Genomic DNA, 27,254 nt, shown 5'->3' on the forward strand with positions numbered 1-27,254 from the left:
ATATCTGAGCGACTCTTTCAGCTTTGGGTTAGCTGAAAGATTCGCTCAGATATTTTGTTGTGAATTTTTAATTCCCTAACGAAAGTTACGTTGTTTTCCCATTTATTGACTCTCCCGTCTCCATGTTGAGAGAAATTGGGAGTAGGTGCTCTCTCTAAACATATAGTTTTAGACTAAATGTAAGCTTCCATTTACTCATCTCACTTGCACAAATACAGATTCCTCAAAATGAATATACACAGTGAAAGGCAACCCTGCAATAATTAAATGTTAAATAATATAAATATACTTTATGTATTTAATATCATTATATTAACCAGTCTTTGCTGCTAACCTTTGATGATCGAATTCAACGCCCCCAAAAATAAGCAAAAATGTGTTGAACGTTCCTCTTCTGCAATCCAAAATGCTACAGAGCTGCATCATTCTAATGTACGTGTGAATTTGCATTTCCTTCGGCTTATTCATTTCACTTTTTTTGTGAAAAGGCCTTTACATTTGCCAAAACTTTATATTATCATTATTATTATTAAAAAATAAACAAGCGAGCCCACCCTAGGTCATAAAAACGAACGCAAATATAACTCAAAGCAATAGTTTCAATAAAAAGTAACTAATTAACTCTAGTAACAGTATAGTTAGTAACAGTAGTCATGTTTAGGGAGTAACGCAATATAGTAAAGCAATACTAAAAAGTAACTTTCCTCAACAGTGGTCCAGAAGTGCATCTTCTGAGTGCCATGTTTTAAGAATGCTGTGTTATGCGCAAGATGCTGCAAAATACTCAAGGGCAATGGTCAAACAATGGTCTCTCTTGAGCACGGTTTTACAAAGAAAAACAATAGGAAAACAGCAGTGGAATACAAAAATGCATTCTGTGTGAACAGGCCCAAGGGCTATTCAATATGTTTGTCCATGCCTAGCGTAGCCAGAGTGAAAGTTGTCTGTTTAAAAATATGGTCTTTTTTTATAAATGTCAAAAAGTATCTAATAGTTTTAAGCCATTGCACGACTGCAGTGGCAGAGGGTGCATGTAGTGCAGTGGGTGAGCAGCAGAGGGGGTGGAAAGAGAGTGAATGCCATCATATGTGAATCATCTGATAAAAAGCCCCAGGGAAAGTGATGGACAGCTCATGATGTATGAACCTTAAATTATGCAAAATACATGTGTGATGACTGCAGACGATTTAGATCAGCTCAAGGGAGAAAATATGCAGAAAGTTGAATTTGATTTTATATGAGAGAAATAAATGTATTTTATAAATGTACTACAAAACAAAGGCATTTACTGTCAGATTACTATATAGATTGTAATGTATAGCTGTCACATTGCACCACTCTGGTACTTTGTGCTCCCGGTCACAAACAAGCAGCTTCAATCATTCATAAATGTACCATAAAATAACTCAAGTCAAGTTAAGTGCTATTGCTCTATATCTTGGTAAAAAGGACTGACAGTAACAAGAGCTGATCAAATCTCTTATGGTACAGATGGAGTTTTGAGGCAGAGGCTGGATTTTTTGTAGGCCTAGTTCACATTAATGGCACAATGTGAGCCTGCTGTTGAAGTTTCAAAGCTGCTTTGTGAGTGTGGTGTGAATTCAGAGAAAAATTCTGAAATAATTCTTGTCAGGTGTTTTACAGATATGCACCTGTTCAAACCATATGTATTTTCTTGGAACAAGAGTAATTTCCCAGTAAAAGTATAACTGAGGAGTTTTAGTTTTAGGGTACTTGCCTTGAAATATGGAAGACTAACTAAACCAGTGCATATAAAAGCTCTGATAGTGTAATTTTTTTTTTTTTAAAGCCTTTTTTCGCATTGGTAACCTACTCTGTTACAATGTAGGCTACGCAGTGCAGCCTGTGTTCTCGCTAAATTGCTCCCAAGATTGTTGCCTATCAGAATAAGTAGGCCCTATTAATTGGTTCTAAAGTACTTAAACAATAAATAATTAGTTAATTTTCCTGGATGTTACCCCTTTATTCTCCAAATACCTACACGCACTGTGCGTAGACTATAGTTAGGCCTCGAGCCCTCGACTATAATTATCAAAAGTTATGCTGTAAATTCGTTTTACTTACGCAGTACTTTGCGGGCTGTGACACGAAGCGTTAATTGCGTTGCCATTTCTTCCCTTTTGGAACTGAACCTTTTCAAACCAAGGAGAACTATTTCCTTTCCTCTTCTGTCTATCTAGGGCAGGTCGTTGTTTAACCGTTTGATCAGCTGACTGCGTGTCTCCTCCCACGAGTTCAAATCTCATTAAAGCGTGCAGTTCATCTCTCTCCTCCAACAATCTGCTTTTCACTCTCCTTTCTTTACCTTTTTTTCCTTTCTCGTTCTCTCTCCCTCGATCCTCGCCGTATCCAGTGCATTACAGTCTCCACGGTGCACTCGATTTTGGGGAGAGAACTTTGAAAATGAGAACGTGAACAACTCTGGGGAGCCGAGGGGTGAGGGAAAAGATGCAGAACCGTTTCATTGAGTTACGCTGTTGTCAGGGGACTTTAATTGTTTCTGATTTATTTTAATGCAGAACCGAGAGAGAGAGAAATACAGATATGGGGAGGGGGGGGGGGGGGGGGGTAGAGAAAGTCTGTTGCCCTGTTTTTGTCTAGTTCTTTTGTCACAAGCACTGTCAGCCTTCACAGGAATGAAAGATTTTGTGACAGAACAGCACTAATGACAGAGCTCTCTTTGAGGTGTAGGTCTTTCTTTCTACACGTCTGTCAGTTTCCTCTCGAGTCAAAACAAACAATAATCACGACTTGGCTATACACATGATGTGTTTTTATTCTACCGATATTCTAATTAGCTGCCGTTCTAATGAAAGGTCGGGTTTACTGCTTTAAATCCCAGGATTGACAGGGGCTGTATATCCCAATCGCAATGATTTTTTTTAGAATGCTATTTTTGTCTTCATGACAGTAGCTACTTCAATCTAATATGTCATCGTCAGAAAAGATACAAGAGTTCTGAGCAAGGGGAAAGGCTTGAACTTTGAGTAATGAGACAGCCGTGGACAGATCATTCACAAACATCAGGAGGCACTCGGGAGCTGATTTGTTACCTATTGATGTTAGATGCTAAAATGTCACAGGTTGCTGTGTGCAGACGGTGTGTGTCAGGCTACAGTTGAAGCGTCACGATCTCCAGAGCAATTTCCAAATTTCATTATATCCCTGTCCTTACAAAGAGTTTGCTCACACTACCATCTACTGGCCTCAAGTGGTAGTAATTGTAGCTACTGCAAAGTGCTGTCCATGCTGACTGTCAGATTCTTAAATAATACAATCTCAGAATCAAGATGTTTATGATAATGATGAATGTTAACCTTCCAAAACGTTAAACATTACAAGGCACTTTTTGTTTGAATACTGTCTACACAGACAGATAGATAGATAGATAGATAGATAGATAGATAGATAGATAGATAGATAGATAGATAGATAGATAGATAGATAGATAGATAGATAGATAGATAGATAGATAGATAGATAGATAGATAGATAGATAGATAGATAGATCTTTTCTGTATGTGTGAATCTAATCTATTCCTGACAGCTGGGTTTTATAGCCTCTCCATCAGTCCATTCTGAATGTCCATGAGATGGGTCACATGACTGACTTCCGCCCCCTGGATTGCTCTTCTCAAAGTGGACAACACAAATCCTGTACACCTCCAGCAAAACAATGAGGATGTTCTTGCATGTGAAGAAGATCATCAGCTGGTTCAGAACATTCTCACGTATCATGAGGTACAGACGGTAAATTAGGAAAGGTCCATCCTGCAGACCCACCGTTAACAGAAGGCTCCAGACTTCACTCGAGCAGCAGGAAACGGTCCAGCCAGCTTGGCCATGCTGGGCAGCCTCTGGATGATCTTCCTCCTGGACCTTGGGGTGGCTGGTCTGGGTAAGAACAAGAGGAAACTGCATCAAGGCCCAGGAGAACAAACTTAGCCCAACAATGATCACGGCCTGCTTGGTTTTCACTTGTGGCTCCTTAAAAGTGTCAAAGATGTCCAGGATATCAGCTCCAAGCCCCACGTAAACCATGAGGAGCTGAGATAGCTGGTCACGTGACATGTCGCCCTTCGGCATCAGCCAGCGGCCCAGAACCAACACTATCAACATGGTCTGCTCCAAAGCTTCCACCCAGTTCTCAGGATCAAGTTCCGCCAACCCCTGTCTCACACACACACACATGCACACAAATAGGTTAATCGCCATGGTAACAGACCAGACAGTGAGAGCACACAGCGAGACTGTGATCATTTGAATGGATGAATCAAAAATGTTGTTAAGATGCTATTGTAATACTAGATTAAAAAGGTTCAAACATTTTATAAGAAAAAAATGATTGCTTTGACTCATTGGAGTGCCTGAACAAAAGAACCATCGGAGGATTAGCTTAATGAAATAGGACAACTGAGATGATATGGTTTCCCAAAAAGCTTTTCAGTCAAGTCACTGATTAGCTTTTGCAGCATATTCTTACAAAACATCCTGTGAGCTTTCCACCCACCTGAACGCAAGACAAAGAAAATATCACAGTCATCAGTATTAAAAATATTCAGATACAAAGCTGTCAGGAGGAAATGGAGGTAAACTCTGAACCTTTAAAAACAGGATCAAGTTTCAATGTGTAAAAAGCATTATATATGCAACATATTCGAGCTGGGTTATAAAAAAACAATACAAAACCAACCTACTGAAGAAGCGGTGATATTCAGAATACATAAAACTGCAGCTGAACTCACAACACATAATATAGGAAATCATCAAAATTATTCTTCTAAATTTATTAGGGGCCAAGCACATAATGTGTGTAGGCACCTATTGTATCCGTTCTCAAAATTATTCTTAGAATAGAACCATAGAACCACTTGCAGAAAAGTTGTAATGGTTTGACATTCTGATAGAAGACAGTCCCAACATCAAATACACCAATTTTGGTGTCTCTAACTCATTGCCTCAAGCGCCAACACCTGTCCAAAGTTTCACTCATATTTATGTTAATAACTTTTGAACCATAAGGCCTAACTAAATTCATTTTCTTCTGATCCCTGAGCGTATGACGATTTGATTGCACCATATGGCGCCATTTTATGTCCGACAAAATATGTCCGACATTTTGAATTATCCAAAAAAACTACTTTTTCAAACTCGTCTTAGACGGTTTGTAAGATTTGCACGAAAATTACACCAGATCATCTTCAGGCAGAGGGGACAAAAAGTTATGGGATTCGTCAAACCGTTCTCAAATACCCCACTATCTAATTTTATATAGCGCTTGTGAAAACAGACTTAAAGGGTTAGTTCACCCAAAAATGAAAATTCTGTCAGTATTTACTCACCCTCATGTTGTTCCAACCCCGTGAGACCTTCGTTCATCTTCGGAACACAAATTAAGATATTTAAGATATTAAGATCGCTCCTGCATACTAGTCCATAGGCTTCTTGAGGGAATGACTCTTGCTGGCATCGAAAAGTCATTAAAGACATCGTTAAAATAGTCCATGTGACTACAGTGGCTCAATTTAAACTTTCTCAAACGACGAGAATACTTTTTGTGCGCAAAAACAAACAAAAATAACGACTTTATTTCAACTATTCACTTCCTTCTCCATGGGCCTGTAGTCAGTTAACGTAGTGTGATTGCGTAAAGCTACGTCACACGTAGGCTCACTATTGGCCGACGCTGGTCATGTGTGTGATGTGTGTGATTCGTGTGACGTACAATAACAGAAGCTTACGCTATTAAACTAGTAACCTGACTCGCGCAGAGGGAGAAATAAACGAATAGTTGAAATAAAGTCGTTATTTTTGTTGTTTTTTGGCGCACAAAAGTGTTCTCGTCGTTTGATAAACTTAAGATTGAGCCCCTGTAGTCATTTGGACTATTTTAACGATGTCTTTAATGACTTTTCGAGGACAGCAAGTCATTCCCTCAAGAAGCCTATGGACTAGTATGCAGGAGTGATCTTAATATCTTAAATATCTTAATTTGTGTTCCGAAGATGAACGAAGGTCTTACGGGGTTGGAACAACATGAGGGTGAGTAAATACTGACAGAATTTTCATTTTTGGGTGAACTAACCCTATAAGGCTGTGTCTTGCAGCATATTCAGACCAAACTTGGTTCATTCTTATGACATTTTTTTTTTTTACAAAGAATTCTTTCTTAAAAAAGATTTTAATCTGGATTATAATCCTGGAGGAAGCTATTGTTTTAGTTTTTAGAGTTTTAGAGTCAGGTTTTGCGGTTAAGACGTTTAAAAATCTGTACCTGAATCTTTCCCTATAGGCCCTAATAACTCTTTTTAGACAAGACGAGCCAGTGTTACAGGGAACCGCCATGTTCAGATCCATAGTGGGGGGATTAATAGTGTGTGGGTTTGTGATTTTTGTACAGTTCACACAGTTCAAAGGTGAAACTGAGCTCTCTACTATCAATCTTCTCCATTTATCCCCCCTCCCAGACATTTTACAGAAAACCGTCTGCTTTCCACGCATGAATCAATTTCCATCCGAGCATTTTATGTTTATTACTTTCCCAGAAATATGAGTACTGAAACATCCAACACAGTAGAGAGCGAGAGAGAGACAGAGATTTGGTTCAAAGCTGAACTCATTTTTAACTGGTGAGGTCTGAGTTTTACTGTTAACGATTGCTTTCCACCTACCATTGTTAGCGGGATCTGTGAGAAGAATTGTGGGTCAGAGTTTGTGCTCGAGTTGATGGGCAGATTGGACTGTAGGAGGTTCAGCTCCAGGAACCAGACTGATGGAATCACAGTGCACAGATAGAGAAACACCATGGGTGAGAACCTGCAGAAGAGTGGAAGAAACATCATGGACACATTTGCTTATACTTTACTTTCTACTTCTAAAGCCACCAAGTAGTTCTATGTGTGTCAGATGCATCTGATTGGGTGGTAAAGCTGGGTCACACTACAGAGTCCAGTGCTGTAGGCACACAAGCCCAACGTTGACTGCAAATTACTCCCATTAGCTATGCAAATCCCCACTGACACAAGCAAGCCTCTCTAAAGAGCACAGAGACTTCAAAGTGTAGTGTGCAGGAGAGAGATAGTATGCATAGAAAAGTAGTACGGCAGAGAAAGAGGGTTATTAAGGATGAGATGGAGATCATGGTAGAATGAAGGGGATGATGAGAAAGAGGAAGGGAGGGAGGATGTTCTCAGCAGGTCCTCCGTCCATGCCAGTGGGAGGGGAGAGTCTCATTAATACATTCCCTAACACAGCAATGTACTTTTCTGACTGAACGCAACCACGTGCCACTCTGTGTGAATGCAAAGGTTGGCAAGGCAAAGGTTGTTTTTCTCCGTCGCTGTGTTGAGAGAAAGGTTATTATTATCATCCGTCCCCGCAAGACCGACTGGAGTGACAAGCTTGAAGAAACGAGAAAGTAATTTCCCACGTTCTCGTTAGTGTTAATCATGGCGCCCTGCTTCTAAGCCCCATGTCTTTTTATACCAGAATGTCTGAAGTAACTCAGTAAAGTTATTTTTAAAAAGGCAAAAGCGATTCTCTTTTTTTCTGAGAGTGTCAAGACAATTGGCAAGGCTATTTTTGCCAAATACAACATGTCCTACACAGTCAGTGGAAAGAGTCCTTAATAGGATAGCTCACCAGAAAAAGAAAAAAATCTGTCATCATTTACTCATAGATAGATTTACCCACATGATGTTCCGAATGTAATGTAAATAATATTTCACATTAATACTGTTTTTCCCATATATTTGATCAAATAAACAGCCATTAGTGACTTCTTTCAAAAAATCTTACCGACATCAACCTTTTGAAGGACAATGTAGGCCTGTTTTTTTTTCTTTTTCTTTAAACAATCAGTCAAAAAAAAGCTCTATTTTAGGGCAATATCCAAGTATGAGCTCTGCAATAATTTCAGGACATCAGGGTCATTATATTTGTGTCTAGGCCCATATACTAGAACTATGATAGCATTCAATAACCTCACCATTTCCATTCTGCATTGCGTGTGTATTTGATTGTGATTGCCATCTCGACCCCGAGCAGTGCCACCCCCGTCAGCAGCAGCCAATAGGAGGACTCTCCTGTCACCGCCACCACTCGCCACACCGTCAGGACGCCATGCACCGCGAACAAGAAGCGACTCAGAAGAGCCAATAAGATGTTTAGAGCCCGGCACATTGTCCAGTCAATATGCAGTCCGAACCATGCAGACAGAACTGGGAAGGACAAAGATTATTTTTTTATGATGCATTTTTTTTAAACTATTAATTAAATATTTAGAATACAATATGTGCACCTAAAACGTTATTTAGCTTTATTCAATTTTGAATTATCCATTCATTGGTCATTTTAATCATTGAATGAATGGCTCTTATCAATTTAAAAATAAAAACTTACAGTTTCTAATTTAATGAATCAGAATTGTACACCATTAAAACCTATTTGTAAACAAATGCTTAGTCATACTCTGACAAGTTGTCTAACTAGACTCGTTTTAAATGTCAATGTAGTATAAAATGATATCAGACTTACTTTCAGTGGGTTCAGCCAAAGGATCCAGATTCAAATACTGCAAAGTGACTTTTTGAAAATATATTCCACTTCTTTTCACAGATTACCAAAACAAAAGTTTCTACCATATCCACAACCTTCTGTCTACCCCTAAATTGGAGGCAGTCCTTTTATAACTGCAAACACAACTTATCCCCCCTGAGGTTTCAGGGACTGTGAGAGGATGTGAATGGGTGTGTGTGTGTGTGTGTATGTATGTGTGCGTGTGTGTCTATCTTGTGCAGATAAAAAGCAGTCTTTTGGAAGATAGTAGGATGGAGAGTGTGTGAGTGTGTGCATTTTGAGGTTATTGTGACTGTCCCTGATAACACTTCCTGCTGCTGTATGATCATCCATTATGATGTCATCCTTAAGGGCCCCAAGAACAAAGTTATCTCCAATGAGGAGCTAGTCCTTTAGCCGGCATTTTCAGACACATTTTACACATACACACCCTGATTTAACCATGCCACAATAGTACCACCCAAAATCATGGGCAGTGATAAGACACCTCCACAGAAAAACTGAGTAATGCAACCTTTACAGCTGCTAAGGGATCAATTGAGAATCGGTTATTGTGATTTTCTTTAACTTTACTATAATTTACTACAAAGAGGAAAAACGCCGGACTGCAGCTTTAAACAAATTCTTCTCCCCCTTCACATCTGTCACGATAATTTCTAATTTATGAATTTATGTTTTACCACAGTTTAAATAAACCACATATATCTCACGTCACAAGTTCCACAGGGCATCTTTTTTATTATTATTTATCATGAATTCCTTAAATAACAAGACTAATAATATAAGGGCAGATCCTTACAGCACAGCTGATGACGATTTGAAGTGACGCTCGCTCAAGTGATCAAAAATATTCCTATATACAAATAAGATTTCCTTAAGAATAAGAAAATCTTCCGCCCTCATTTTCTTCCCTTGCATCCTTTTTTTTCACATTCAAAGGGAATGGAGATGATACACTAGTAAAGGAAGCAAGGAAAGGAAATGAGGATGCATAAATAAGAATTGAGAAGCACCCCCCAGTTACTTTGTTCATGAATAATGAATCAGTTGAATGAATGATTCAAATGACTCACTCATGAAGACGTACTTTGTCGCCACCTACTGGCAAACCTACTGTAACCTGCAGAATAATAGGCTACAGGATTCTGATGAACATACCTATTATCATACATAATTAGGAAATAGTATAACGTTATTTAATACTAGGTTAATGTTACAGATCATTTAGGTTGTCCTGGCAAAGACATTAAAATTAAAATGAAATGGGATAGATTACGTTTCATTTTCCTTATAGTGTCAGTCTTTGTGTTATGGTGCCACCTACAGGAATGAAATGTCTATGACATGACAGACTGACTCCCATCACACCACACAATAAATCTAGAGCAAGGCACACGCTACATCAGAAGTGAACATTTGTTTAGGGCGGACAGGTTGTCAGGGGGGATTCAGGTGAAGACAAACTGTGTTTGTGGATGGATTGAGTGGCCATTTATTTTGGTCATTAAGAAATCCATCTCTACTTCTAGCTAGGCCCATCAACCTCACTACCCACTGCTATTTATGGACCCTCTCAGAGTGCTTTTGTCATTCTCCTTCATGAAATCATCAGCATTTTCATAAAGGGAGAAGATGGGAAAAGGCCTACACTTTTAGATCTCTCTCAGGGGAGCGCGGGATATCTGTGAATGATAGAATAGCTTTTGAAGAAATGATCCATCAGCACTCAGTTGCCTTTATAGTCTCCTCAGCAGAGGCTGTCTGTGATGTAGAATGCTGTCAGCGTCTGTAGGCTATGAGATAAAAAAGATCAGAAGTTCGATTTTTGTATGTACATGAATGCACCGGTATTTATACACAAATCACACGGCTCACAACAAAAAACAATGACAGAAACAGATTATGCGTTGAACAATATCATTATTGGCCCAGTTCTTAACCCACCCTGACAGTTATGTAATGTAGCCTATATTGTGTTAATATAATTACAACCCCAAATCAGAAAAAGTTTTGTAAAATGCAATAAAATCAAGAATCTGCGATTTGTTCATTCTATTTAAACTTTTATTAGCTGACAAAAGTACAAAGAAACGTTTTCCAATGTTTTCACTGACAAGCATATTTTGTAAATATGAACAAATTTTGATTTTGATGGCTGCAACACACCCCAAAAAAGTTGGGACAGAGATCAAATAAAAGTGAAAAGATTAGATTAGAACTATTTTGAAACAGTCCAAAATGACAGGTGAATTGGTAATAGTTGAGGGTATCATCATGTTTGGGTGTAAAAGTGCTTCCTGGACTCTGATGAAGATGTAACTTTACATCAAAACGTTAGTCACTGTTATGTACCTCAAATAGATGTACGTGTTGCACCGGCGATTCTCCTTTTCTACTGTTAAACAGTCTCAAGATAACTTCATTTTTATGGATGTATAAAGTCTCACTATATTTGACAACCAGAATATGTCCTAATACCTTTTTGCCTTCCTTTTAAAAAGAAAATTACTTAAATATGAATATAATATAAAAATGCCATTGATTGATTAAGTTATATTTGTGGGCTTTTTTGTTGGCAGTATGAGCCTGAAGTAAGGACTCTAATCTGATAATGCAATACCAACATTTTGCCACAGCGAAGTGCTCTCTAATCGAAGGAGACAGTTTGGGGAGCTCAGCATAGCTTGTACTATTTGAATTACCGTGAACAAAAGGTTGGACCCTGTTTCAATATTTGAACTGATTTTTCTCTCTTGATCCTCTAATGTGCTGGATTGAAGCCAGCAGTCTGAATGGAGCAGATGCTAACTGGAATTCATCCACCCACTTCATATAGTGATCAGCACTAATGAGGAAGATGAGGATCATTTCAAATATTATGTGGGCCACTGGTATTTTTCTAATAATCTGATTCTACATTCAAAGAAAAAAAAAAGTCAACAAATATAGATAATGCAAATTGGGTACTTCAGATGCTTTAATGTGATCCTATCTGCTTGTATAATGAAATTTAATGATCACTTCCAGGAGCCTTCCTTTATTTAAAACTGTCCATTATGTTCTTCTATTCTCCTCTATCCACAACAAGCAAACCGAGTTGTGTGACAGTAATTCAGACAAAACGATGAGAGGAGACGTACCCTTGATGCCTGTCTACACAGCAATGAGTGTATTTAATTAACGTAATACATCACCATATTTTCTGAATCTCTACCTTGTTGTCAGATGGCTCTGTAAATAAGGAACAGATGTGAGGAACAAAAAGTACTACGGTAATTCTTCCTCAGAGAAGAGGCTGTGGAGAATAATTGGGAAGTGATCCCACAGAAAGTTAAATCTAAAGGCATGTTTGTCGTTAAACACCAGATATTTTCCATTTGACGGCTTTTAATACCTTAGATATGCTGTCTTTAAAATTAGATATGCAGAGATTTACTCATTGGCAATGCCACATTTATAAAGCACATTTAAAACAGCCACAAGACTGACCAAAGTGCAGTCAAGCGCAAAGCTAAGGATCGAAGATAAACAGCTAAGAAACTACATGTACACTTGCAGAGGAGAGACATTAACAAGTTTTAAGAGCTAATGAAAACAAATGGGTTTTACAGCAGCAATTTAAAAACTGATAAAGTAGAAGCCAGGCCTAAGTTGTGCTGCTAAGCTGTTCCACAATCTAGGCCCCACCACCGAAAAGGCTCTGTCTCCTCTGCGTTTGAGCCTAGTACAAGCCAAGGAACTTGTGATGTTACATTTGACACTGAAGCAGCGTGCAACGAGTACGCAGCGCAATTTTATGGAGCAAATTATGTGCCAAAATTAAACAAACAAATCCAGCATTTTGCAAACAAACTCGATTTGCTTTGCAAAGGAAAATTTGACTCGCAAACAAACATAAAACAATTTGCAAAAAAAGGTCAATTTGAGCGAAAACGTGGTTTAGTCACCAATATTGTGTTTTACAAATATAAATAAATGAGCCTAGATAATGTTTCACAAATAAATACAAACCATCCTACAAAATTGCATGCAACAAATACCAAATCTAGTGCAAACAAATGCAAATCTGTCTGTTACGATTGTGAGATCTCTCGGCTTGGTTTTCTCACTTATAGCCTATGTCCAGGCAGATTTTCTCGCAAATACAACTTCCTCTTCTAAAACAGCAGACGGCGCTAAAATAGTGGGTCAATTTAGCACTAGTCTCCCTGGAGAAGCACTGATTTGAAATGCGCTTGCCTTTGCCTACAGCTAAGGAAAAAGTTTCTGTCTTACTTTATTTATAATAAACATCCTGAGGTTTTCTTTTGCAAAATGTTTATTACATAGACAGAAATCCACATTAGCAAGGGCATTCACGGGCTATGCCCCACTAAACGAGTTACTGTGTTTTCATGTCTCATATCTGTGTAAAATCACAGATCTAATTACCTGTGGCATTTTGCCCTCAACAATGTTAAAGCCCCAGTGGGCTTGTAATAAACATTGTGCAACAATACATTTAAAACGTAATTTGTATGGTTTTGTAGGATTTAAAAAAATTATTTAAATGTTTAATTTAGATGTCCAATACTATAGTATAAAGAAGTTTATTAGTGTGAATTTTTTTAACTACAGTAAATGTCACAAACCTGCCTGTTCCTGTCTGTCCTGATCTTTCTATTGCAAGTTAAATTAAGACTATTTGTCTTGGGGATCCTGTCTCAGTGTGGGAAGCCCTGCTGAGCAGGGTTGAAAACCTGTATACCTCATTACTGAGACCATTTGTCCAGCCCCGTCCAGTTCTTGGGTCTCATGCTGAGCAGGTTCTAAAACTTTGTTTCAGACTGTCTCCACCTCTATGTAACCCCTCCCCCTTGAAAGGTATATCAACTACTTTGTATACTGCCTTAGACAAACTTGGCAAAGATTTTTGGACGAAGCAGACAATGCAACAGCAATAAAGAACCCTGCTTAAAAAGATACACCCGAGAAAAGCCTATTATCTAGGCTCATTTCTTTATATTAGTAAAACACAATATTGGTTATTCCACTGCATTTTCAGTCAAATTGAGGGTGCAGCCTTCCAAAAAAAATGTTTTTTTTTAATAAAGCACACATACTATAATAAAATGACACTATTAAGAAATATTATAACATCATTTAATATTAAAAAATGTTGATCACTGTACCCAAGTGTGAATAATCCACAGTACATCATTTTAGGTGGTCTTAAGTTGTGTCCATGTCAGTGGGCCTCAGTGAGCAGGGGGATTTGGGGGCTCTCTGGGGCTCGCAGAGGGCTGACCAAATCAGACACCACTGAACAGATCTGCTGTTTCTGCCCCATTTCTTTATTCAGATTATTTACCTCACTCTCTCTCTCTCTCTTTTGGCTTCATCTGTGAAATCCGTTTCTTCACTGCAGGGGCCTGTGAACACAAACAGTAAAATCTAGGTCTGACATATAATGATTACATTTGAATAAAATAATTACACAATATGCCACAATATCAGGGGACAGGGGGGACTTACACAGGCCCCTATATAGCATATAGTATGCAAATATTTGCTAAGAAACACCCCCAGATGAACATTACATTATTGTGGGAGTCGAAAGTATTTGTCTGCATTTTTTTTAATAGGTCTAACATCAAACAAACAGGAACAGATTCAAGCACCATTTATAGCGCTGAGATTATGAGCTCAGGAAAGATCAAATTTGTTGGTGCTGCTAAAAATCTATTAATTGCAGTGTGGAGTTTCTTTATAAAACCCAAGGTAGCCTGTGGCAAACAGCATAGATTTAGACCGTACATATGTCCTGAAGATCAAACACACACACACACACACACACACACACACTACTTAAGTCACTGATTCTAACCCACTGTTGCCATTGAGTGTACCTTTTCATAGCTTTCATTTGGTATACAGTTGTGATGGCCCACTCTTCTACTGCTTCTGCCAGTTCTCTCTGCACTAAAGCCCTGTAGAGAAAGCATTTATTATAGACGGCACTTGTTTGAGCTATGAAGCCACTTAAAGGTGGATCTCTATAGAGAGAGAGATGGTGTATCTGAGATGTTTAAAATGTCTATTGGATAAGTATGACTTATCCAGCATGCATTAAAATAAGCACCAGTGAGTGAGTAAATAAATCAATTAACTTGTAAGTAAAAGTATCATGGTACCATAGACTTTCTAACCGGCAATGCAATAGTTGGATTGTGTTTTTACAAACTTAGTTAAGAATCAGAACTGTTTTCTGAGGTAATCAACAGCAAGCTACATGTAAGTTTGGTGTAGAGCACCTTTTTGACTTTTTATTTTTTTTCTCTCTGTCACAGAGTTAGTATCAGTCAGACTTTCTCACTATGATACCCTATTATTTCTGTTGGTTGCACTGCGTTCCTGCTGTTTTCTCTGCAGCTGGTTGATGCTTTCCTGTAGAGCCTGGCGAAGCTGGTCTGTTTCTTGTCTCTGAGCCTCCAGTTCTGCCTTCACACTCTCAAGTTCGCCCTGTGTCTCGTATCCCAGCACCTGACTCTCTCTGAGAGAAAGACACAACATAGATTGACAAAAAAAAAAAAAAAAACTTTAATTTACAGTAATATAATATCTATTTTAATATATTTTCAAATGTAATTACTCTTGTATGTATTCTAGTATGCTAATTTGACATTCAAAAAGACATTCACTATTATCAAAAGAATACTACTAATAAATAATAATAATAATAATAAATATTACTAATAGTTTTAATAAGCTGCTTAATAATTTTGTGGAAACCATAATACGTTTCCATTTTTTTAAAGAATAGAAAGCTCAAAAGAACAACATATATTTGGAATAGAAAGCTTTTGATCAATGTAATGCATCCTCGCTGAATAAAAGTCCCAATTGCATAAAAGTAAACGTAAAATGTCATTTATTTGAAGAAAGAAATAGGACCCCAAAATTTTGAACATTAGTGCATGTACATTGCATTTATTACACATTTATTATTTAACTTTATTTTGAAATTAGACTTATTGTGTTTTTCCTATTATTTGCACCTGAGTGTGTGTATTTCTCTCTGGTTCTCCTGCAGCAGTAGTTGTTGCTGTTGGCTCTGGGAGTTCTGTTTTTCTAAGCAGGTTCTCACAATCTCCAGGTCTGTTTGTCTCATAGAGACTATGTGCTGTCTCTGATTAGGAGGTATGTGCTTTAAACTAGCACAACCTGACATCTCACCATCACTTAGCTCCAGAGCCTCACGCAGCACTTGCACTAGCTCTAGGTACTAAACGAAAGACGCAAAGAGAGCACAATCTCAGGGCCACAGATGCTCTTTTCACAAAATTTAGTTTGATTTTCCGTGCCATATGTCACTCACTGTTCTCTCACTGAGCTCCAGAGCATCAGACATGTCCAGTCTGGCTGTGCGCTCTCGTGCTGCCTCGGTCAAAGCTTCAGGGAACCCAAAAGCACTCTGTATGTGTAAAATAAGCACACTTAAAACACAGAAAAATGAACACGGATGTCAGAAAGTGTCCCTCTTCTGCTTTATTAACAGCAGCACTTGAACTACTTGAACTCCACAAGCTTGTTTAAAACCTGATGATCACGTTCTCCAGCATGATTTGAGAATGATCCAAAGAGCGACTTGCGCTTCAATGGAATCAAGAACATCAAATGTTCCGTTCAATATGATTCACAGTTTGTGTCACAAATTTGCATCTCTGATTAGTGACCTAGAAATGGTGCAAAACTTTAAATATTTTGTGAATATACTATCATATGTATTTCAGTACTGTTATATATAGAATAAGTGAAGCTACTACCACAGAACTTATGGATCCCCTCTGCGATGCAGATCTCTTCATCCGACTCTGCTTCTCTGGCTCCCCCTGCTGGTTCAGGCGCTCTGTAAACCGCACAGAAGAAAATTGATCATGTTAGGAAATTAGATCAGATCAGGATCACCAAATCCAAAAGTTTGATCATTAGTTAAAAGGGATTGCAAGACTCACTGCTAGGCCACTTCTGTTCTAGAGCTCTGATTCGTTCCCTCATGTCACGCAAACCTTCCTGCTGTTGAAGTATCGCTTCCTCACCGCGATGACCTTTGTGTTTTGACCCCTGATTAATGACATCATTAGGAGCTGTCATGAGTGCCACATCCTGAGAAAACAACATCCATATAACAGTTAGCAGTGTTCATGTGTGATCTATGCGAGTCCGTATGTTTGTGACCCCTTATTCTCCTTTTTTTTTTTGGCGAATGTACCCTACCATTAATAATTTTGGGGTCGGTAAGATTTTTAAATGTTTTTAAAATGTCTCTTGTGCGTTCTCACGTTTCTCACATCAATGTTGCATTATCATCCCACTTAAACATCTTTAAGCATGTAACACAGAACATCTTTTTCTTAAGTTGTCTCGATTTTTCATAAAATATGTCTAAATATAGGTAATTTCAGTTTTGTTAATGTTTGTCCAGTTTGTTGCCGATCTCACTTTAGTGTTTCTTAAGGTCTGAAGTGGAACAAGGCTTGTGTTCTCCATCTCTCTGTATGCTGCTGCTTTAATTTTCAGGTCCTCCTCAGTTTGTCTAACAAAAATGGAACAATATCTACTCAGAAATACATTCACATGTTGAGGATTAATTTAGCAGACAATCTTCAAAAAATAAAAAAAAACACTACTTTGTTTGATAAATTGTTTTATAATGCAAAGATGAGTTTGAGGCCATAGTATGTGTATTTTTCTTTTTGGTCGTACCTCAGTTTTTCTGCCAGATTCTTTGTTACTTCATCTTTCTGTTCCACTAGTTGTGACATCATGGTAAGCTTCTGTGTGAGCATGCTCAGTTGAATCTTCTGGTCTACAACTAAAGCTTTATGACTCTCCAACTCCAACTTCTGCTCTTCACTTAGTTGTCCTGCACAGACAGACACTTGGTAAGAAACAAAGACAAACACAGAATGCAGATGTATTCGATTGTGTTGCTTTGTGTCTGACCTGTCATGTCAGAGAGCCGAGCATGAGCCTGGGCCAGGTCACAACTTAAGGCATTGATGATCTCACTCTGACTGACCACTTCCTGTTGGGATGAGACCAGAGATGCCCTGCAGGACAAATTAGATACTGCATTAATAATTCAAGAACATATTCTGCAAACAGTAGATTGAGTATGATGATCAGTATAGCATACAGTATAGATTAGAAAGTTGAGTTCGGCATGTCCGAGTGAAATGGCCTCTCAAACAAGAAAAAATGTAGGATTTTGTCCATTGGGATTTGATTAGATCGTTGTGGTTTGCTATATTGCTGAGATATCATGAGAGTGACAGATTGTCTTGTCTTCACGCTGGTAAACTCATCATCAGAGAAGAGAAGAGATGTTGTTGCAGGAGGGAGGGGAAGTTATTTTGATTAAAAACTACAGGGGCACATGAATTTAAAAAATAATAATACTGATTTGCACGGATAAATCATTCATAATAACTTTTGCAATATTCCACAAAAAATAAGAATTCCATTAACAGAATAAACACTTGTGGTCTTTTATAAATACATAACAATAAATGATGTATAGATGGTATTTGGTTATCATTATAATTTTAAATAAATTAGAAGATTTTAAGATATTGACTGAGACAAAAAAAGAGACATATTTGCAGCTCCAATTTAACAGAGCCTGATCTATGAAATGATTTAAAGAGTGAAACATGGACTGTGTAATTAGTTATTGAGCAAGAGTTTCATAAATAATGCATGAATAAGGCATGCATTATGCATTAACAAGAGCACACTATGTATATTATTCTGCTCACGGTGAATGTGATGACAGAGAAAGGAAATCTGTTTACAAAGTAACTTGCAATATATAAATCGCGCAGAGCTGTTGCATCTGGTTTTGGGGAAGTCCTAATGGATAAATACTTAGAATAATAATATACAACATAGTTTTTGGATGATGGGTATTGCAGTGATACCGGAGGGATTTTATGGTTTGATCCAGTTCCGAGTTTTCCTGTTTTTCTGATGTGCAAGACGTGCTGTTGCTTTCAAAGCCCTCCAGTCTATCGAGCGCCTCTGTGAGACAAGTACAACAAGGGTAAACATGATAATGAACACATATGTAGGACACACAAAATCTGTTACACAAATTAGTTTTAATTAGCTAATACTTTTGAGAAGCTGCCCTCTATGTGTAATACAAAAAACTGCAGCATTTCAAAACAATGTAAAACAAACATGTTTCTGTGAGCTAAGTTATTTTAAATAAGTTTCAATGAAATTCTGAATGTTGCTGGTCGTGTTTATGAATAAGAGGCTGTGCCAACCTTTGAGTTGGTCCTTCAGTGAGTCCCTCTCCTCATCAATCACTCTCCATCTTTCCTCAATCTGCTGAGCCTTGTTTATTCGTGTTTCCATAGCAACAATGGTGTATGCGTGCTGTCGCACCTGCTCCCTGTACTCCTCTACTTCGACCCTGTGTTTCTCTCTCTCCTCTTCAGCTTCTCTCTGCAGGGCCTTCGCCTCTCTTTCCTCACACTGCTTCATCTTCTCGTTCCTCTCCTCTTTGAGATGGAATTCACGCAGTGTTTCTTTCAACTCTGCTTCTCGTATCTTGGCTTCTTCAAATTTGGTTTGCCACTCAGTCTTGCGTGTCTCTATCTCCCTCTGCAAGGCACTCTTGGAAGACAATAAAGTTATTGTCATGGAGTTTTGATTTTTTGTCACTGTGGTTCTGTGTCATATAAAAGCCCATTTCAATCACACAAGAAAACGTACGCTTTGGTAAATCCTAATTATGAATTATGACAATAAAAAGTCAAAATTATGAATAAAAAACATCATTATGAATTAAAAAAGTAAATAAAATATGTTATTTGTTGTTATGTTATTATGATGCAGCAATATTTATATAATTATGATATTTTTTTTTTATGTGGTGGCAATTGGCTTCAATATGTGTCAAAGGGAGAAGCAAATAACCAATGTGGCTATATGCGGGGAACTAAGACATGTGGATAAAAACTTGGGAAACTAGACTCTCAGAAACCAGAATATGGCGATGCAGCACATGTTGAAAGTTGAGGTCAGTTTTATTTCATTTCAGGGAATGAATTCAATTGTTAATTTTAACTCACCTCATTTTGTCTCACTAACCGAAGGTCATCCTTAACCTCTTCCAGCTGTCGCATTAGTGTGTTTTTCATCTCTCTGTGTCCCTCGGCTGCCTGCATCATTAAAGCTCAAAGGTCAAGAGAAACTTGAAATTGATAGTAAATTTAATTCATTAAATCAATCTAGTCTGTTAGCTTGGAGTCAGTTCTCTGAAACACTTTCAATAATATATGAATTTCCATTGGAACTAACTAAAATGAGTTTTACTTCTAATTATAACTGAAAAATAATTGAGAACGTCCCTCAATACGGTAGGTCTTTGTCTCAGAGACTACATTTGTTGTTTTGAGAGAGGCAGCAACACCTGAAGTTTCTCCAGCTCAAACTGCTTTTGCATGAACTCCAGCCTGCTGTGAAGATCTCTGCCATGCATCTCTGTCTCCTGAAGCTTTTGCATCTCTGACTTCAGTACAGGAAATAAAGACAGTCATGTTTCTTATGAAACATGAAATTGCTTGATTCCTTATTATTTAACTGACTTTGCTGCAATACCTTTAGTTTCCTGAGCTCTGATTGGACGTCCTTGTGGTCCTGGCATAAAATATGTAAGGCACCTGATACTCCTAGGCAAAACAAATGATAACAATAATTCAGACTAAAGTCAATATTTTGAAATACTATAGTGATTTCAACATCACTTAGCTTTTCACAGTCCTGCTTGAATCTTCCTAAACTTTCTGTTTCTTACCTCCAGTCTTCAAAGAGACATCAACCCCTGCTGTATTTAACATCTCCGCAGTATTTTGCAGTACTGTGAGCAGGACGTTCAGTAAGAACAGCGAATGCTCCTGAACCCAGCTGAGCGCAGGACTCAAATTCATGACCTGCAGCCCAGATATTTCCATCTTCACTGTGTCCGCCATGCATGCATCTTGTACTCGACTCTGTATACAAACACAGAGAGATATTATATAGCTGTGCAACATGTGTATTGTTGTCACACAAACATACAACATTACTTGGCGTAATCAATGTTTCCACCTACTAATACCTGACATTCTTGCAGTCTGGCTCTAAATATCTGGGTCTCATCCAACATTTTACTGTGCGTGTGATCTTCCTCTTTGAATTTCATTTCAAAGTCCTGCACTTTGGTTTTGTACATCTCCATCTGTTCCATTAGCTCTGATAAACAGTCCAACACCTCCAAAATCGGAAATAAAAATAATAATTTCACAACAACAAAAGAATTCTGTCAGTTTTCTCACCCTCATGACTGTCCAAATCTGCATGACTTTATTTCTTCGGTGGGACATAAAATACTTTTTTTTTTTTAAATCCAGGCCACTCTTTTCAACATAATGGCAGAGAATTTGGTCTACTCCACAATATCCGTTTCCCAACTATATCCTTCTCTCAGCTATATCCTTCTTTCTATTTCATTGCTACGCTTACAAAAAATAAGTATATTTTAAGGTCATTTTATTAAGTATACTTTATGTAGTAAATATACTAATATCAAATGTACTAGTAGTATACTTGTAAGTGTACTGTTTCAATACTGCTTGGGACTAAATTGACTCACTTTATAGTGAATAAAAGTATACTTTTAAGAATACTTTAAGTGTAACAGTAGTAGGGGTACGACTTGAGATTTTAAGTCTAAATTTATGTGATAAAAGTTGAGTTGCAGATTACATCATTAATGAGCAAATAAACCTGAACTTCAAGCTGAGATTGAAATTTGGCTTCCGATTTGCTTGAAATATTTGATTCTTACCTTTTGATCTGATTCTTTGTCAGAAACACGCAGAGTCTTGACGATCTGGTTACGAAAACTGTCAAACTTTGAAGAAATGTCAGATAAGTTATAGTAATAGACAATTTACAGACCGCTGTTCCTGTCTTGACTTCACTTACCCTTGACTGTGTGTGTTTGAGCTCAGCTTGAAATCTCTGTTCTCTTTGCTGCGTCTGCTCATGAAACTGCTTCAGTCTGTCTATCTCTGTCAGCAGAGAAGCCTGTTCCTACAGCACACATCAAACATGAACATACAGGACATCAGACATAAGCTGCCATTACCTGGCCCAGTGGCTTAATGGATAAGACATCAGTCTCTGGAGCAGTGTTGCCTAATAATTTCAAAGGAAAGTAGCTAATGTCTGCACAAAACAGTTAAATATCACTAGATGACATAATACAACAATTGTCAGCAATTTACATCTGTTTTCTCTCCTCATCCATGCTCACATACTGTAATTTTAATATAATATATAGCTGAATGTCCAATAAAACTGTTCTCATTTCCATATTTTTTGTCAGACAACAGAATGATTATGATATAGTTACTGACTACATGTTAACCAGATCTGTTGCTATCTAAGAAAAAGTTACTACAGGAGATCAGGATTGGATGTGAGTGAAACTGAAAACTCACTTTTTTGAGGGATTCTGCCTCACTCTTCCTGGAAAGTAACTCATTCTGATGCTTCTGGGAGTCTTTCAACTATTAAAACCAGACCAAACAATAGAAACTGTTAAGTTTATTGATAGAACATAAAAACAGCATCATTAAAACATAAGTGCTGATGCAGGAACCTTGTCCATCATGCTTGTGAGCTTGGCTTCTTTGTGTCTCACATCTTGTCTAAGTTTGTCCACCTCAGCTGCTAGTTTAAGAGCCTGTTTCTCTCGAGCAGACACATCTCTCTGCAAACTGCTAATCAACGCTGAATCAAAAATTGAAATAAAACACAGAGTAACTACCTGCTCAGATCTAACAGGATGGTCGCCATATACAACAGTTATGTTCTTGATAATTTCACTACAACAATATAAGTGAATCTTAATATTACACAAATGTCCATAGGTTTGGGGTCAGCTCACCACGGCTGCATTTATTCAATTAAAAATATACAGTAAAACTACAGTATTATCAAAAATTATTTAAATTTAAAAGAACTGCTTTTTTAATTTGAATTTATTCCTGTGATGGCAAAGCTGAATTTTAAGCAGCCATTACGCCAGTCTTCAATGTCACATGATCTTTCTCAAATTGTTTTATTATTATTAATGTTGAAAACAGTTCTCCTGCTTAAACTGTTATACACTTTTCGGATTTTTTGATAAATAGAAAGCTCAAAAGAACAGCATAGATGTGTCTGTGTATATCAAAGGCAGTATAAAAATAATACTATTGTATATACTTACAATTGTACATTTATACAAATGGATATATCACAAAAATATTAATATTAATAATATAATTATATTTTAATACATCATATTTAATTAAAAAACAATATACATAATATATAATATCATCATCATACCTGTAGAGGAATTATTTTCATTCTTCAGTTTATTCATCTGTTCTGATAGACTACGTATCTTCTGATCTCTCTCAGTAACAGCCTGTCTGAGCATCTCTCCAGAACGTCCCTGAAGTTCCAGCATCTATATCCATTAAAGAGATAAAGCTTTCAAAAATGCACGGCAGTTAATTATATTAAATAGCATATGAAAGATTTCCAAGGGATTTTCGAGAAAGAATAAATAGCTTTATCAAATAAATGTGTCTCTCTTACATTTAATCTTTAAACAAAAAATAAATACTAAATCTTGATACATTATACGCTGTAAAAAATATTGTTGCTTTAACTTAAAAAAAGTAAGTAACTTGGTTTCCTTAAAATTTTAAGTTCATTGAAATGGAAAAAGTGAGTTAATACAATGAAGGAGAATGATTTAATCATCAGAAACTCAAAATTATATGTTATCTGAACTAAATAAATTATTTAAGTTGATTTGACAAAAGAAAAAATGTTGTGATTACTAATCATCAAAAGTTTTTTTTTTTACAGTGAATAATGGGTATTTTTGCTACAGAGTAGATGCTTTCTCATGGACCAGTGGCCTTCTGGATAAGACATCAGCATATCTGGCAACGCATGAAGTTTTCTCTGTGATCGCATTCTTATCCTGTAACTTAATTGGGGCTCTTAATCCCATACTTACCCAATGTAAGTTTTTACTGTACTGCCATATAAATTAAGTTGTAACTCAAATGGCAGGAAAAAGGGCACCTTATTTTTGTTGTTGTGAATTACAACCAGTAGCCTTTGTATTTGTATATGACTATGAATGAGCTGCTATTGGCAGACGACTGATATAATCTAAGTTAGTACTAATCTTGAACTCCTTCAAAATAGATGAGACTTGAAGTCACAATCCCCTGTTCCTGAGGCTGATGCTTCATCCATTACATAAAACAGTCACAAAACAATAAATAATGTAAAGTGAAATGTAACAAAGCAAACACCTGCTCCTTTAGCTGCTGTATCTGATCTTTCTTCTCTTTGATGTCACTCTCCAGGCAGCAAAGTCTGTGTGTGACATCTGGATCACCCTGCTTCTTCTGAGACAGCTGGAGCTTCAGAGCTGACACTTCCTCCTTCAGGGCCATGATCACATCATCCTTCCTTTGGGACTCATCCTCAAAGCATACAGACACATGAACGTGTCCCTCTCCGGGCCAATGCAACCTCTCCTCCTGAGAAAGATCACAGTTATCAGTGTATTGATTAAGCTTTTTAGCCCTGTGAGATGGCATAACAATTGCATGGATGGTCCAGTGAGCAGACAGACACTAACAGGATGTTACACTCACCTCCTCCATTGGCAAGGAGTTAATGATTTGAGAATTGTGAGGTTGTGTCTTACTTCTTAAATAACATACTTTCCCTGTATTACCACTCCAGCTTCCTGCAAAAAAAAATAAAAATAAAAAATGGATTCAGTTTGAAATAAACTAACACTTCATTTTGTACTTGTGTGCTGAAAAAAAGACTTTAACTGCTACCTGGTCTGCTGGACTGGGTTTTGCGATCAGGTTTATTTGGACCCCGTTTAGACCCAGCGCTCATGGGGCGAGGTCTGGTGGGAGGATGGGGTGAAACAGAAGGGGTCCGAGCTCGTACCCAGGCCTGCGGAATGGGAGACTGGGCAGCCAGAAGAGGAAACTGTACATGGAGTAAGGTAAAAAAAAAAAAAAGTATTTAAATATAAATTTTAGATTGTTATTTATTACATAATTATTTCATATAAACTTGAATCAGTACATTACATGTTTTACATGTTTTATATTACATGTTTTTTATAAGTTCTGTGTCTTTGAACTTGAACTTAAGTCAATATAAAATGCTACTGAAACAAAACGGATATAAAAATACACAAAAACATAAACAAAAAAACACAATGTCATTTCTCTTTTCTGTTCAAACACATCAAAAATGTTACTGATTTTTCGCTGTCAGTGGAGAGCTCATAGGTTGATCCTCCATAGCCAAAGTGAAGCCGGTCTCCCGGAGTGAGGCGCACAGTGGCATTGTGTATCCGGCAGTCATTGACGTACGTCCCGTGGGCAGAGTTCAAGTCACGAATAACATAGCAGCTGTCCGCTTCACACCAGTCAATAGTGGCATGACACTCATCTACCCCACTATTCTGAGTAGATGAGATGAGACACAATTAAAAAAACATTATAGTGACTGTCATCATCAGAATGTCATCAGATCAACATCTCACCAAGATACATAATTAAATGTTGAATCAATAACTCTGTGAATTGACATTTGGACACATCTGGGAAATAAATAAAGTTTAACAGTACCTGCAGACAGAGGTCAGAGTCTTTGTGTGTTCCTATAGTAGTTCTTTTAGGCTGGAGTTTAAATACCCAGTTTAGAGTTTTGAGGTAACCCCTCATTTCAACCTTAAGTGCAGAGAAAACTATAAATTCAACCCTTACTGAATTTCTATGAATCTGTGTCTTTTTTAAAACCTATACGTTACTTGGAGAACATAATATAGGCACCAGCATTTTTTTATACTGTAGATTGCAATGATTGTGTCTTGACAACTCACCAGTACGAGTTTTCATCTGCATTCGTCCAAACTGTGTACGACCCTGCTGCTCATGGGCATGTTTCTTGCTTTCTCTAAATAGGTTGTGTACGAGTGTCATGGCAACGTCAAAAGAGTATTGCCCCGCCTTCAACACAGCGTGAAGTCCGTGCTGTTTGGGTGAGCAGACGTCAATCTTTCAGTTCCACCCATGGTTCCACCCTGCAAACTTTTGAGACGCGCAGCACGCGCTGGTTCTTGAACGAAGGTTGTCAAAATAAATTGAATTTTGTATTAAAATATATAGACTATGCTCTTTTTATTTTATTTCTAAATTTCGTTCTATTCAAATATTAGGTACTTGTTGTATTGGCTATATCAGGTTCGTCACGTCAGTAACCGAGCTAAGTTGCGCATTTTTGGCGGTGCGAGGTAGCCTAAACACGTTTTAAAATACATAATTTGTAAATATTTGTGAATTGTAAACCTATAATGAAGTGATAAAGTGCAACCTGTCCTGTCAACGGTCCCAGGCGGTCCTAAACACAAACAGTGGTCCTCCTAGTCAAATACGTTGTAGCCTACAGTGAGAGCTTCTAAGAGCTCCTGCGACTATGGATACAGTGTCAGAAATCAACAGGGTTGTTTGAGATGCGCCATGCCTAAAATCTATGCAAGAGCGCCAGACGGCTGCAGTGAGGGGAGAAGTGAAAAAAGTGCAGGGAAGATAGGTAACAGTTCTCTCTTCTCGTACTGTCTGGATCTGACACCTGCGAGATCAGAGGCGGATATCGCGGGATTCACGGTCAGGCGTGTTGATGATGAACTGGACGTAATTTAAGTTCTGTTGCTTTTTATTTATTTCCATTCGAAAGACGTGTTTATCAATATTTTTTCTTTAATCATATATATTTTTTGTTAGTTTTATTTTTTATATAAACATTTAACTTTTAAAATCAAGGTTTTACAACAACAGCACCATCTTCTGTTATATGTGGTGTCCATGCTCATCTATTTTGTTTGATATTGGTGGAGGGTTGTAGGCCACATCAAGATTTTTTCAAGGGGCCCCGAATCTTCTAGATATGCCCCTGCCTACGTCCACTACTTACTAACTAGCCATTAAAAATGCAACATGAAATGGCCTATTGATGAACGCGACATGCCGCTAAAACTTAAAACTAGGCCTACTTCAAGCTCTAAAATTTACATGCCAAGTTGGCCTCTTTTCCCTAGCTATGATCATATCCATGTTCTCCTCTTTCGCTTCCTCCTCGTTTTTTTCAGTGTGATTAAAATTGCTATATTAGCTATGTTTAACATTAGCTCATGCTGATGATCATAGTAAAGTCTACATGCATGTCATACCCAATTTTATTACATCCATGTTCAACATGACATCATGACTTTGCGTAAACATACAGGCCACTTTCGAGTCAAGTGGTGTGTTATCCCTACGCATTTTGAGCTATCCGCGTGTATGCGTGTATGATCTTATATAGGATTTCCGAAATCGCACAGTCTGTAGGCTATAGCAGGCAAAGTGCTAGAGCAATGTTTACCTCGTCATTTGTAACTAACTTTATAATACACCCTCAACCCACAGCACTTTAGCCGATGAATTATCTAAATTAGATATTTAATTGGAAAC

The 27,254-nt window shown here is 37.7% G+C and overlaps 2 protein-coding genes across 2 annotated transcripts; both read right to left on the bottom strand.

Moving 5' to 3' along the window:
• Positions 1-2,718: 2,718 nt before the first annotated feature.
• Positions 2,719-10,389, bottom strand: LOC120485381 (transmembrane protein 26). Its single transcript, XM_089119660.1, has 3 exons — positions 8,009-10,389; positions 6,693-6,837; positions 2,719-4,191 (listed from the first exon to the last, which is right to left on the bottom strand). Exons 1-3 carry the CDS (start codon positions 8,200-8,202, stop codon positions 3,556-3,558), a joined length of 975 nt encoding a protein of 324 aa, XP_088975786.1. The 5' UTR covers positions 8,203-10,389; the 3' UTR covers positions 2,719-3,555.
• An 11-nt stretch (positions 10,390-10,400) lies between these two features.
• fhad1 (forkhead associated phosphopeptide binding domain 1) lies at positions 10,401-26,576 on the bottom strand. Its single transcript, XM_039681144.2, is given in 29 exon segments — positions 10,401-13,963; positions 13,965-14,009; positions 14,487-14,567; positions 14,962-15,130; positions 15,636-15,862; positions 15,956-16,051; positions 16,404-16,486; positions 16,593-16,743; positions 17,080-17,173; positions 17,344-17,503; positions 17,584-17,690; positions 18,561-18,660; positions 18,912-19,263; positions 19,722-19,811; positions 20,063-20,161; positions 20,251-20,321; positions 20,447-20,642; positions 20,750-20,902; positions 21,479-21,544; positions 21,619-21,726; positions 22,137-22,205; positions 22,298-22,428; positions 23,032-23,155; positions 24,021-24,251; positions 24,369-24,463; positions 24,561-24,720; positions 24,998-25,204; positions 25,371-25,472; positions 25,625-26,576. Coding segments are annotated over 28 exon segments (3,699 nt in total). The 5' UTR covers positions 25,467-25,472; positions 25,625-26,576; the 3' UTR covers positions 10,401-13,825.
• Between the last annotated feature and the right edge of the window lie 678 nt (positions 26,577-27,254).

The sequence above is a fragment of the Pimephales promelas genome, chromosome 14, assembly GCF_988280905.1.
Source record: "Pimephales promelas chromosome 14, fPimPro1.hap1.1, whole genome shotgun sequence".
In the NCBI taxonomy this organism is placed as follows: Eukaryota; Metazoa; Chordata; class Actinopteri; order Cypriniformes; family Leuciscidae; genus Pimephales; species Pimephales promelas.

Bases quoted from the DNA above. Each gene is read 5' to 3' on its own strand.
- LOC120485381 (XM_089119660.1), bottom strand. From the start codon at position 8,202: ATGTGCCGGGCTCTAAACATCTTATTGGCTCTTCTGAGTCGCTTCTTG. The intron at 6,838-8,008 runs GTGAGGTTATTG...ACTCTTCTGCAG, and splicing joins CGCAATGCAGAATGGAAATG to GTTCTCACCCATGGTGTTTC. The intron at 4,192-6,692 runs GTAGGTGGAAAG...TGTGTGAGACAG, and splicing joins CACAGATCCCGCTAACAATG to GGGTTGGCGGAACTTGATCC.